Genomic DNA, 12,917 nt, shown 5'->3' with positions numbered 1-12,917 from the left:
GAGCCCGTTTCCCAGGTGTGAGGAAAGGCCTGTCACAGAGCCAGCCATAAGTGGGCGGGGTCATCTGCCTTTAAATCAAAACTACTGTCCAGTATCAATCAGGAAACCATCTGTGTGTCTGTGGCCTGCACTTCACACTTAGTGACATTGTCCTGCTGAGCTTGGGAGAGAGCCAGTGTTAACTGGTGTAATATGGGTGTTAGGACCAAGGTGTCCTAACAGCTGGACTCCTACATTTCTGGTGTAATATGGGTGTTAGGACCAAGGTGTCCTAACAGCTGGACTCCTACATTTCTGGTGTAATATGGGTGTTAGGACCAAGGTGTCCTAACAGCTGGACTCCTACATTTCTGGTGTCATGGAGCCACAGTGTTGTGCTTCCTCAGGGGAAAAAATGCAGCAAGCCCATGAAAGACGGATCGGGTATATTACATGTTTCCCAGGACTAACCTTCTGAGAACGTACACTCCAGAGCTGCCAGGGGTCCAGCAATAACAATCCTTCCTGTCTCCAGGGACAGAGCAGCGCAGACACACACACTTGGTCACTGTCCCTGGAAACTTCTCCAGGCTGAAGCAGACAGGTCTTAACTAGCACTGCCTGTGCTCACTGGGACACCAACAGTTTGGGGATACATTGGGCTATCCCAGTCTAAGGACATATCTCATTGTGTTTTCACCTCTATGACAAAATAACTATATATACATATATATATATATATATATATATATAACTAAAAGGATTGATTTTGGATCATGGTTTCATCAGGAGTCACCTCAGGACTAGCCCCATGACTAGAGCCCCATGGAGAGGCAGAAGCATCCTGGTGGAGAGGCATTTTATCAGGAAGGAAGTGGAGAGACAGGGTGGGGACCCGGATACCATACACCCTTCAAGACACACTTTCAATGGGGTACTTCCTCCAACCGGCTCTCACCTAAAAGCCCATCCAGTCATGACCTCACTGAAGGATTAATCCATTGAAGTTAGGCCGTCATGATCCAGTCACCCCTGGATCATGCTGCCATCTGGGGACCAACATGTGGGGCCTCTGAGGAGAGACTTCACATTCACACCAGGCCACCCAGGAAAGGCTCACACTAAACCTCCCTGAGCCTATCAGGTGGGTTAGAGATGAAGGTCTTTTCCCACAGCTCCCTGAGGACCAAGCGGGAAGAAAAATCGCAATAACATTCTTGACTTAAACGACCCTATTCCTAACCCTTTGGGAAGCTGCCAGTCTGTTTAGAAGATAAGCATATGTCCCCCCTCCCTCTAACACATTCACACGTGCAGGGAACAGGGAGCCCCACTCCAGAGTACCAACCAACACTGAGTGATCAGTGTGTCAGAAAGCTGGTCCACAGGAGCTAAATTCATCATAGGCAAAGCTTGCCAATGGCCCCGGTGTCTTTAACAGGCAGATACACAAACTTTAGGCTGTCTAGGCAGGAGAACACCCAGTATCAAAACGAACCAGCTGCCAACAGACGTGAACTAGAGGGAGCAAGCTCAGAACTGTGGGAGAGCAGCCAGATAGGTCAGCCACACAGAGTGAGTCCTCCCTAACACCCAGAGTTAGAAATGTTTCAAGCATACTCTGGCTGGGCCCCCCGCCAGAAGAAAAAGACAGAAGAAACTATGACATGATTACACCTTTCTTACACACGACCGGCAGGCAGACCCAGTGGACCCTCATGGAAGCTTGCAGGGAATTGGGGGGGGGTATGTTAATGTAAACAGCCTTCCGAGTGGCGGTTCCCTATCCACGTTCCCGAACCTGTCTGTCCACTGGATTTAAGCCTTACAGTAGGAGACATATACATGTCTCCACATAGAAGTAGAGTCCATTTCTTACAGGGGCCACCACCCATGGGGAAAGGAACCGCAGAAGTCTGTAGTCACTTCTACAGGTGTTTGTCATCAGGGCTTTAACCTGTACACTTTCTTGGCACTTGTTCTGTGTGGAATTGTGTCCCCTGTTCATGTTGAAGTCCTAACTCCCAGGGCCTCAGAACGTGACTTTCTGGACACAGCTTTTGCTTATTTTGCTTTTGGTATCTTGAGACAGGGTCTCACTATACAGCTCAGACTGGCCTCGAACACAGAGATAGATGAGCCTGCCTCTGCCTCGGGTGCCACACTTGGCTCCTGGATATATAGGGTGTTTTTTTTTTGTTTGTTTGTTTGTTTGGTTGGTTTGGTTTGGTTTGGTTTTTCGAGACAGGGTTTCCCTGTATTGTTTTGGAGGCTGTCCTGGAAGTAGCTCTGTAGACCAGGCTGGCCTTGAACTCACAGAAATCCACCTGCCTCTGCCTCCCGAGTGCTGGGATTAAAGGCGAGCGCCACCAACCCCGGGCGATATATAGTCTTAACGAGCTAAAACGGGGTCCTTGAGGTGGACGCGAATTCAAAGCACTTGGTGTTTTCACGAGATGAGGAACACAGACACCTCATCCAGTTTCCATCTGCAGATGGAGGAAAGCGAGAGGCTTGCAGAAAACCCAACACTTTGATCTGAGACTGTGCCTTGGGAATGTGCCGCGAAGCCCAGGCTTCGTCATTACGGGCTCCCTATTCAGCCCCAAGTGATTGGCCTTTTCCCTTTCTGGACTCGGGAATGCAAATTCAAGTACGGAGACCTGGGGCGGGGGGCGGGGGGGGCGGTGAGGAGTCTCCAAAATCTGGAGAATAGACGCCTGCTGAGCATGCGCCGGTCACCGGCACACCGAGATGAGCGCAAAACTCAATGCACCTCAACTGGTTGCTCTTACGTTCAGACACTGTGTGCAAATACAAGGACTGAGAAGGCCCTCGGCACCGCCGCTTTGCCTGGGTTTCACCGTGTCAGAAGACGCCCGGGCAGTTTTAAATCCGCTCTGACCAGGGGACCCGCAGAGGACGCCGTAAACCATCACCCAAGCTCAGGCTCAGGGACGCAGGGAAAGACAGGTGCCGGGACCCATCACGACTGGAAGCCCGGACAAAACGCGCCACCCGACTGCCTGTGACTCGTAGCCCAGTAAGATTAACCATCACAGTTGCTTAGCGACAACAGAGACTTTCCGCTTTTCGCGCGCTGAGCCCTCGGCGCGTTAAGTCCCGCCCCTGGGCATCCTCCCGCTTATTCCCCGCGCCACACCCCTCCAGAGCCCCGCCTCTTAATGCTCGACCTATCCCGAGCCGTCTCGCGCGCTATCCCCGCCCGCCTCCAACTCTCGGCCTATCGCGCGCCGCGCCACGCGCAGACACCGTCCTCCGTACCATCCCCTTTGGCCTTTTCCCGCCCACTTCCTGCCTCGGCCTATCCCGTGCCCTTGAGCCCCGCCCCCGGGCTCTCCCCGGCCTATCGGGCGCCGCGCCCTCGCCCGCCCCGCCCTCGCCCTCGGGGTGTGAGCGCGCTGTGACGTGTGTTGGGCGCGCTGTGCGCCGCCGTGCTCCGTGTTTGGTACCCGCTGCCATGCCCAAGCGGGGCTGCCCGTTCGGGGACGCTTCCCCGCTGCAGCTCAAGGTCCATGTGGGCCCGAGAGAGCTGAGCCGCGGGGTGTTCGCCGAGCGCTGCTCGCGCGAGGTGTTCGGTGAGTGCGGGGGTTCCGTGGCAGAGCGGGCCGCGCCGCACGGGGCAGCGGGAGACCCCAACTGGCTTGCGCGTCGCGAACCCGGGGGTGGGGAGGTGGAGGCGGCTTCGTGCCGCTCCCGGGGAAATCCGAGTCAAGCCGAGTGCTGCCGAGCGGTGTAGCCTGGCTCGGCACAGGCGGAGGGACCCGGCCGGGGTGGGCGTGAAGGCGTGCGCTGCAGGAGGCCCTCTCAAGCGGACTTTCTAAGCAGACGGATGTTGTTGACCATTGCTTTGCAGCGATGACTCTCTGGGGCAGATGCGACGCGATTTGCGTTGCTAAGGGCAAAGTTCGTACCTGAAGTTTTGAGTGGTGTCATTAAAGCCCCAGGAATTACAGACGTCCTATTCGGGCCCCAAGAGTGTGTGTGGCTGACTGGCCTTTTCCCTTTCTGTACTGGGGAATGCACACTCAAGGGCTGAGACCTTAGGGGGCGGGGGGGGGTGATGAGTGAAGCGTGAGGCCTGAACAGCAAAGCGTTGTGCCCACATTTCAGACAAACAACAGTAGACTACTTTCTGCTCGCTGTTGCTGCTGCCACTTTTCACAGAGAGGCCCCTGGGTCTGACCTCTCCTGGCTGTATGTGGGAGTGAGCATTTCTGGAACTAGCACCCAGTGTCTCATTTTGAGGGTTCCTAGGCCTGTAGCCTAATGGGAGTCCACCGTTAAAGATTTGTGAGCAGCCACTCAGCCCTGGGTTGGGGGCGGGGCGGGGGCTGGAAGGTTCCGGGAGTCCTTTGCCAGGAGGTCGCCGTCCCTGCCCCCTGTGGCAAGTGCAGTTGTCCACTAGCCTGACAGTGACTGTGCGCGCCGTGTTGAACCTGTGTGTCTCCCGCCTCCTCGGGGCACTCGCTTTGGAGAATGAAGGCTTCAGGGCCAGAGCTTTCTCTGGCGTGGTGAGACAAGCTTACAGGAGCGATGGGAGGATGGAGAGGATGAAGTAAGATTAGCGGCTGCTGCTGAGATAGACTAACGGAAGGAGGGCCAGCCAGCGTCGAGCGTGTGGGGTGCGGCGCCTGGGCTGCAGTATCCGCCGGCAGCAGTGGAGTCAGAGAAAGGACGAGGAGCATCTTCGGCTTGGGGGTAGGGAGGGCCTGGCAGTGTCACAGCATAGGGAACCGGCACAAAGGACGCTGTGCCTGCGCGAGGGCCTTGCCGTTGGCCGTGTTGTCTTTAGGAAGGATCTCCTCTTCCCCAGAAAGAACCAGGCAGCTCCTTTTCCAAGGGGCCCAGGCCTGTAGAGACCACATATGGGGCGAGAGCTGTTCTGTCATCCACCTGCCGGAGTCACCGAAGCCTGGCCTGGTGCGGGCCCCTCAAGCTGCAAGGGGACAGATGCTGATTGGACCTGATGGCCGGCTGATGCGGTGCCAGGCTCAGGCCTCGGAAGCTGGTGAGTAGCCGCCAGCGGTACTTGCTGGTCATTTACACCTGGCAAATGCTCTTTTCAGGGGCTTTGATGACCTTGGCGAGTAGCAGCCACTTAGAGCAGTGGTTCTCAACCTGGGGGGGTCACGACCCCTTGGCCTGCATCTGTCTCCAAAACATATCTGCATTACAGTTCCTAAAAGTAACAAAATTACAGTTATACAAAGCGAGTTCCAGGACAGCTTCCAAGACAAAAACCAAAAAAAAAAAAAAAAAAAAATTGCAGTTATAAAGTAGAGGAACCGTATTAGCAGGAAGGTTGAGAACCACTGACCTTGAGCCTGGTAAACTGAGCATATGGCAGGTTGGTAGGCCTCCTGTTGTTGGGAGGTCTGCCCCTCACAGATATCCAGGAGTGGAAGTCAGCAGTCTCCAACTGTTGTACCGGAGAGGGACAGGGTTCTCCCGGTATCCCCTCTGTAGTAGGAAGATTCCTGTCCATTGCCTGTGAAGAGATGACCTCATGTGACTGGTGAAAACAGGCCTCTGCATCAGCCCTGAATCTGGCTGGTCCCAGAGGCAGCCGGAAACCACCTGGCTGACCAGCGAAACAGCGAACCATATCTTGAGACCTCGACACAGACTCAGTTCTGATAGAGTGCTCCAGGGGAGGGGGCTTCTGTACTAGGACTAGGCAGGTGATCTGTCGTGGAGTCAGTCCTGTGACTGGTCCCGGGAATGCACTGTTGTGGATCTTCAGTGTGGTGCCCCAGGTGGCTGAGAGTTGTAAGAAGGACTGGGTTGCTGGGGCAGTAGTTGTAAGAAGGATTCGGTTGCTGGGGCAGGTAGGGACCCACTGCCCTCGTGCTCCTCCAGGTTCTTCCCAGTGCCGACAGCCTTGGTGTGTTTTTCCTCACAGGTCTGCCCAGGACAGCTGCCATCGCCTGCTCATCCTGCGTGAGATCCGCGGACGGGAAGGCGGTCTGCAGCCAGTGTGACCGGGCCCTGTGTGGACAATGTGTTTACACCTGCTGGGGCTGCGGCGCCTTGGCCTGCGTGCTGTGTGGCCTTGCAGAGTGAGTGCTGTGATCTGTGGGTCTGTAGAAATCACTGTCCCTCTCCCTGGGTGGGTTCTCTGTAGGAACCATTCATCGTCAGGCTCTTCTCAAGACTCGGTGTTTCCCAAGTGCCTGTGGCCTGCGTAAAGCAGCCGCCTGGCTTAAACAGCCCTGTGGTTGGCCTTCCGAGTCCTTGTTAGAGCTCCAGTCATCCACACTGTTTCCCAGCTTCAGCTTCTGATGCGTGTGGCTGTCACCTGAGGATCGCCTCACGCCTGCCACATGCAGGTCAGGTCTTCCCTGAGTGTCTCCTGGTTGGCAGTGGTCTCTTAGGTGGTACGGAAGGGGAAGGGGGTACTGCTCATCAGTTCATTGCAGCCAGCTGGGTCAGCTGCGTATTTGTAAGTACTTGGTGAGGGGGTGGACACTGCCGAGCCCACCCCTGGTCCCACCCTGTGCGGACACACTCCACCAAATGTGTATGGACTCAGCCCAGTGGGTCCACATAAGCTCAGGCCCAGCATTTCTAAAGCTAATGGGTCAGACGTAAAACCCACACATCACATGGCAAGCCCTCACCGCTAGGGCACTCTTCAGTGGTTTGGAGAGATCAGGAATGCCCAGCAGGGACGCTCTGGGGAAGTCTCGGGTGCCCGTAGGGCTGGTCACGCTAAGGCTGGGAGGGAGAATTGACCAGGCTGCTTCCCAGCTCCTGGTGACAGCTTACTACAGGTCCTTAGTGTTCCCGTCGGTGGCCGTCTTGTTGCTGTGTCTTCATGTCACATCTGTGTGTGTCTCATGACATCTGCTCACCTATCTGATGAACTAGAAAGGGCTGGAGCCAGCAGCCAGGGGCGTTGGTGGCGCACGCCTTTAATCCCAGCACTCGGGAGGCAGAGGCAGGCGGATCTCTGTGAGTTCTAGACCACCCTGGTCTACAAGAGCTAGTTCCAGGACAGCCTCCAAAGCCACAGAGAAACCCTGTCTCCAAAAACCAAAAAGAAAAAAAAAGAAAAGAAAGGGCTGGAACCCAGATGTCGGGTCCATAGGACGTTGCATGCTAGACCTCCCAGAGCGTGGCATCCCCAGACTGTCCCTGGAAAGCTGCAGTCACATGCTGAGGTGTCCTGGGACTCAGGGCTTCAGGAAGTAGAGATGCGATCGGCCTCTCAGGTGGCTTTTCTCTCTGTCCCCCGACAACTGTAGTTACGCTGATGACGGGGAGAAGATACTTTGCACCAGCTGCGCTGTGTTTGAAACCTGACGTGGTGGCCATGGACGGCACAAGATGCTCACACTGAAGAGAGGAGCTGGCTTTTTATACATTATGTTTTGTACCCCAGTAACGAATGAATAAACCTCTATATTTGCACAAGGAGTCCCTTTCATCTGTCACCCGAGGGCAGCGGGGACAGCCTCGGGCAGTTCTGCCAGCACCTCAGTCGCCTTGGTCTGGCGATACCCTGCTTATTGGCCCCACCTGACAGGCAAACCGGCCCAGAGAATTCTGTCCTGTCCTCGCTCAGCTGAAAGACAGGGAGGCGCTGGACCCCAGGAGTCTGGCTGCCGAGAAGTCACCTGTGTGGTCAGCTACCCTCTCTCCGAGGCCACTGTCACATGGCCATCTTTTCCAATGCCAGATGATTTGATGAGCCCTCATCCTCCGGGAGGTCTGGCCCAGTGGAGTGTCCTGTTGATGCTAGGGTACAACAGTCCTCACCGCATCTTCAGAGATGTGGGGTTTTTTGTTTTGTTTTTTTATTTGGCATTTTTAATTTAGGTTTGTTTTATTCAGGGTTAGTGTTAATTCCATGCTGTGTTTCAGTAAGAACAATACAGAGTCTGTATCTGTGGCTCCAGTCAGATATCCAGTAGTGCAAATTAGCTTCAAGTTACACATACAAAAGAGGTTGAGCAAAAATATGGAACGCTTCACCAGAGATGGGGTTTTGTTGTTTTTCAAGACAGGGTTTCTCTGTCTAACAGCCCTAGCTGTTCTGGAACTCACTCTGTACATCAGGCTGGCCTCGAACTCACAGATTTCTACCTACCTCTGCCTCCCGGGCGCTGGTATTAAAGGTGTGCACCACCGCCTGGCTTGTTTGGTTTTTTGAGACAGGATTTCCCTGTGTAACCCTGGCTGGCCTGGAACTCACAGAGATCCCCCTGCATCTGCCTCAAGTGCTGGGATAAAAGGCACGTACCAGAGGCGTGGTGGTGGTGCGTGCGGAGCTCTGCCCGTCCTTTCCTGTCCTGACTCACCGCTGTTCGCTCCTGCCGAGGAACAAGTCTGTCAGGAAGACTCTCCACAGCCATGGCTTTTAAAGACACTGGGAAGACGCCCATGGAACCCGAGGTGGCGATTCACCGGATTCAGATCACGGTCATCAGCCGCAGCGTGAAGTCGCTGGAGAAGGTGTGTGCCGACCTGGTCAGAGGCGCGAAGGAGAAGAATCTTTAGGTAAAGGGACCGGTGCGCATGCCTACTAAGATGCTGAGAATCACGACAAGAAAAACACCTTGTGGAGAAGGTTCTAGGACATGGGATCGTTTCCAGATGAGAATCCACAAGCGACTGCTTGATTTGCACAGTCCTTCCGAGACTGTCAAGCAGATCACGCCCATCAATATTGAGCCAGGAGTGGAGGTTGAAGTCACTATTGCAGATGCCTGAGTCAACTTTTTTTTTTTTTTTTTTTTTTTTTTTGGTTTTTACGAGACAGGGTTTCTCTGTATTGTTTCAGAGGCTATCGGTCCAGCCCGGCCTCGAACTCACAGAGATCCGCCTGCCTCTGCCTCCCGAGTGCTGGGATTAAAGGCGTGCACCACCACCACCTGGCTCTGAGTCAACATTTTTAATAAATTGACTTACCCTGTTAAAGAAAAAAGAAAAAAGGCACGCACCACCGTAGCCGCCCAGAGATGGAGTTTATGCAGGGTTTCGGAAGGAATTCACAGGACATACGGTGGAAGGTACTGGTGGGCTGGCTGCTGCAGCCACATGGGCCTGCTGCTTAGAAGTGTGTGGCTGGGGTGTGGAGCTTCCTTGCCCTAGATGGGGTGGGTTCAACCTTCCTGGTGTGGCTGGACAGTTGGCCCATAGCCCCTGTGCAAGCAGGAGGTTTGGAGGCTGCAGGTGGGAAAAGACATAATAATGGTGGGGTGGGGAGCCATCACTGCTGTGGGTAATGGGACCCCGGCTAGTTTTTGAGGGTTAGGTAATACTGAAAGCTGCTGGTCTGTAGACAGTGGCTTGGAGCTGGACCCATCTGGGCCAGGAGTAGCACGTAAGCTACTGCAGCAGTGCTGGGTAGGGGAGAAACAGATAGGCTGACCAGCAAAGCTCTGAGATGGGATTTGGGGTTCTCCCTGGAGTGAGTGAGTGAGTGTGTGTGTGTGTGTGTGTGTGTGTGTGTGTGTGTGTGTGTGTGTGTGCGTGCGTGCGTGCGTGCGTGCGTGCATGCATGCTTGTATGCTTGTATGCTTGCAGGTATGTATTTGCAGCAAGGGCTTACTATAGCTCTGGATGTTGTCAAACTGTGTAGACCAGGCTGGCCTCAAACTCAACAAAGAGATAGATCACCTGCCTCTGCCTCCCAGCGCTGGGATTAAAGGCGCGCGCCGATATGCCTGGCAGTCTTCTGAGTCTTAAACGTTCTGAGGCTGTCGTAAGTGCTGAAGCCGTAACCCTTGTCAACAAGTATCAGGAAGGAGCTGGATGCTGGGGACACAGGAGCCACAGCAAACCCTGTCCACACACCACACCCTCACGCCCACGACTTCTGATGCTGCTTCCAGTCAGGCCCTGTCCTCCATCCTGCTCAGCCCATCTCTCCCCAGCGAGGATCATTGTGCAGCCCACCACCTCCAGGCTGTCCTCAGAAGCAGCTGGCTGACTGTAAAATGCCAGCGTCTTCGCCTCTCCTGCTCCTGCCCCCAGGGTTCACTCTGCAACATGCTTCCCTTAGCTCCCCTTCCCTGACTGTCCGTGTGGTTCGTGTATTCCTTTCCGGTTTGGGTTCAGAAGCATCTTAGTGCCTTAATGCACAGCCCTGTTGACTTTTCTGATCCCACCATTCAGAATATATGATGTTTGTTAACCCTTCAGCTGCCATGTAGGTGGGTTCCCAAGAGCTGTGACTTGGCTTGAAATGGCACCTTACGTGTCATAGACTTGTAATCCAGCCATGGAGTGGTGGGGACTTAAAAACGGCTTGTTTAGGGAGTACATATGAGTATGCTAGTGTGCATGCATGCGTGGAGCCAGACTACTTTGTGTTTTGTTTTTATTTGGTTTGTGGGTGGCTTGGTTTCTGAGGCGGGGCTTCTCATCTGGCCTGGAGCTCACTGATTAGGCTAGGCCGTCTGGCCAACAAGCCTTAGGGACCCACCTGTCTTAGTCTCCCCAGCATTAGGATTACAGTCAAATGCCACCGCGTCTGGCGTTTTTAAATGTATATTCTGGGGATCAGTCATGTTTACACAGCAAACATTTTACCAACAGAGCACTCCAAGTACCAAGACATCAGACAGCACCCAGTGTCGGATGGTAACCCCAAAGAAGGGAATGAGATGAGTTCAGGGTGTTAGCTCCTGCGTGCAGGGCACTCAGAGAGCCTTGAAAAGGACTAAGAAGGTTTGGGGCTTACAGCTAGGGTGGCCAGAGCTTGCACATCGGTTTGCAAGTGTGACCTGCACGCCGGAGCAGAGCCCCCTTCAGTGTTACTGTTTTTGAGAGCCAGGGAGAGCGCAAGTTCACATTCCCAACAAAGGAGGAACATGGGCAGGATCCTCACTGGGGTTTTCAGACTGTGGGCAGGCCTCCCCTCCCCTAGTGCAAACTGCTTGGCCTCTTCCTGAGGTGGAAGCAATGCCAGACCAAGTACTACTGCTGTCGGTCCTGACCCGTAGCAGCTTCCTGTCTTGGAGGGAAACTGTAAGACAGGGTGTTGGTGACACACCACTCCTGTAGGGAGCTCTAAGCAAGTAAACTCCAGGACTGCAGAAGTGCCTGACACTGACCAGACTCACTAGGCCTGTCCCTCCCTCGCTGTCTCAGGTCAGCTGACCTGCCTGGAACAAGCAAACCCCCATGAGCTGTGTCAGAGGCTCAGACTACTGTTCAGCCGCCTGCAGTGTATGCTGTCACCCATGCTGTGGTGATGCAGCTGTCTCTCGAGTCACTTCTGTTCCTTGGTGGTGTCTGTACTTTGCTCTGTCATGGGTTCCCTAGCTGGAGTGACTGGACGTCTGCTCAATCTCCCCAGGACTAGGGTCATAGGAGTTCTTAGCCATATTCTAGAACACAACGCAAGAGTGTCACAGTACAAGTACCCAACCATTATCCCAGAACACAATCCAGAAGGTCTTCTCTCAACTCAGTCTGCATAAGATAAACAGTAAACTTTCCTTTCCTCGCCTGGCCTTAGTAGGTCATTTCCCTAAATGGAAACAATAACCAGTAAGCAATTACTCCTCGTTCCGACTGGTCCCCACCCTGGCAAACACCATTCAACTTTCTATAAAGTGGACTACTTTAGACTCCTCCTTTAAGCTCGCCAGCCCTTCCTTGCGGCAGAGTTAGCCCCTCATCTGCTCTGGTTGCAGGCTAGGCTACGTCTGCCTTTGGTGAGGGTCCCGCATGTCCCAAGAGCATCCCCTGGATGCCCACTTCTTGCCAACGATTCTGAGTTAACAATGGGCTCAGCTGACCATTAATAATACCCAACTGTAAAATGCCCACCTAGACCCCTTCCACATGTGGGATGATGCTCTTGCATGCTGTAAAGATTTGTCACTCGTATTGGTTTAATAATATGCTGATTGGCAGTAGCCAGGCAGTATAGGTTGGAGAATGCCGGGGAGAGGAAAGGCAGAGACACAGTTGCCAGCCAAACGCTGAGGAAGCAAGATGAGAATGCCTGAGAAAAGGAACCAAGCCACGTGGCTAAACATAGATGAGAATTGTGGGTAAATTTAATTGTGAGAGTTAGTCAGTAATATGCCTGAGCCATTAGCCAAACAGTTTATAATTACTATAAGCCTCTGTGTTTGAGACCAAATGGTGGCAGGACAGAAGCTTCCATCTACACCTTCCTCTGCACTAGAGACATCCCTGAGCGGGGGGGTCTCCTGGAAAGAACAGCCTGCAGCATTCCATCCGGCCCTGCTCTGGCTTTAGCTGTTTCTACATTTCAGCCGCTTTATTCATATAAGGTTTTGCTCTAAGTCTGAAGGTCACAGAGACCGCTATCTGCCATGTGTGTGCTCCCCCTCTCCCCCAGCCCCCAGTGTCTTGCTATGTAGGCCTGGCTGGGCTTGAACTCGAGATCTATCTGCCTCCACCTTCTGAGTGCTGTACCAAAGGTGTACACCACCACCTGTATCCAGTGTCTTCTATAGATCCCTAATAACTTCAAGTGCAGTATACAATGCTGTGTGTGCCTCCAGGAAGGCTCTAGAAGTCACCCAGAGAAAAACAGGCTATTGTGGAAGTGGACAGTCTCATCTTCCAGAGGTCAAGACCATCACCAAGTCCTATCGTTGCAAGAGTCAGACACCGTCCCAGTGAGGCCACCAGCCACCAGCCACTGGGCTCTGTACATGTATAGTCCCCCATGCCTGCAGGGAGCCCAGAACCTGAGGCCTCTTAAATGAATGTTTTGCAGGGTAGTTGCTCATCTCTTGCTCCAGGAGTTCCACCAGTAGCCACCAGGTGGCGCCAAGAACACATCCAGTATATCCGGGAGACTGCTGGGATTTGACACTCTACAGTGACCTTGGCTCCTGTCACCTCCGTCCAAACCCAGAATGGTCCTTAGTTCTGTTCAGTCACAGATGTGCCGTGTGACTCAACCAGGGCCTCCTGTGCTC

At 53.8% G+C, this 12,917-nt stretch overlaps 2 protein-coding genes across 3 annotated transcripts; both read left to right on the top strand.

Annotated features, from left to right (window-relative positions):
- Window positions 1-3,405: 3,405 nt before the first annotated feature.
- Window positions 3,406-7,416, top strand: Siva1 (SIVA1 apoptosis inducing factor). Of its 2 annotated transcripts, none has more exons than XM_005068307.4 (4): window positions 3,406-3,578; window positions 4,796-5,011; window positions 5,906-6,062; window positions 7,251-7,416. In XM_005068307.4, the coding sequence occupies exons 1-4, from the start codon at window positions 3,461-3,463 to the stop codon at window positions 7,306-7,308; spliced, it is 549 nt and encodes a 182-aa protein (XP_005068364.2). In that variant the 5' UTR covers window positions 3,406-3,460; the 3' UTR covers window positions 7,309-7,416. The 2 variants fall into 2 exon arrangements, with proteins under 2 accessions (XP_005068364.2, XP_005068363.1); XM_005068306.4 differs by having other exon boundaries at window positions 3,409-3,578; window positions 4,817-5,011.
- A 704-nt stretch (window positions 7,417-8,120) lies between these two features.
- Window positions 8,121-8,745, top strand: LOC101825906 (40S ribosomal protein S20). Its single transcript, XM_013112137.3, is given in 1 exon segment — window positions 8,121-8,745. A coding segment is annotated over 1 exon segment (360 nt). The 5' UTR covers window positions 8,121-8,358; the 3' UTR covers window positions 8,719-8,745.
- Window positions 8,746-12,917: the final 4,172 nt, after the last annotated feature.

The sequence above is a fragment of the Mesocricetus auratus genome, unplaced genomic scaffold, assembly GCF_017639785.1.
Source record: "Mesocricetus auratus isolate SY011 unplaced genomic scaffold, BCM_Maur_2.0 Super-Scaffold_15014, whole genome shotgun sequence".
Lineage (NCBI taxonomy): Eukaryota > Metazoa > Chordata > Mammalia > Rodentia > Cricetidae > Mesocricetus > Mesocricetus auratus.
Note: the sequence above shows the minus strand (reverse complement) of the source record. Positions and strands in the feature narration are given on the sequence as shown.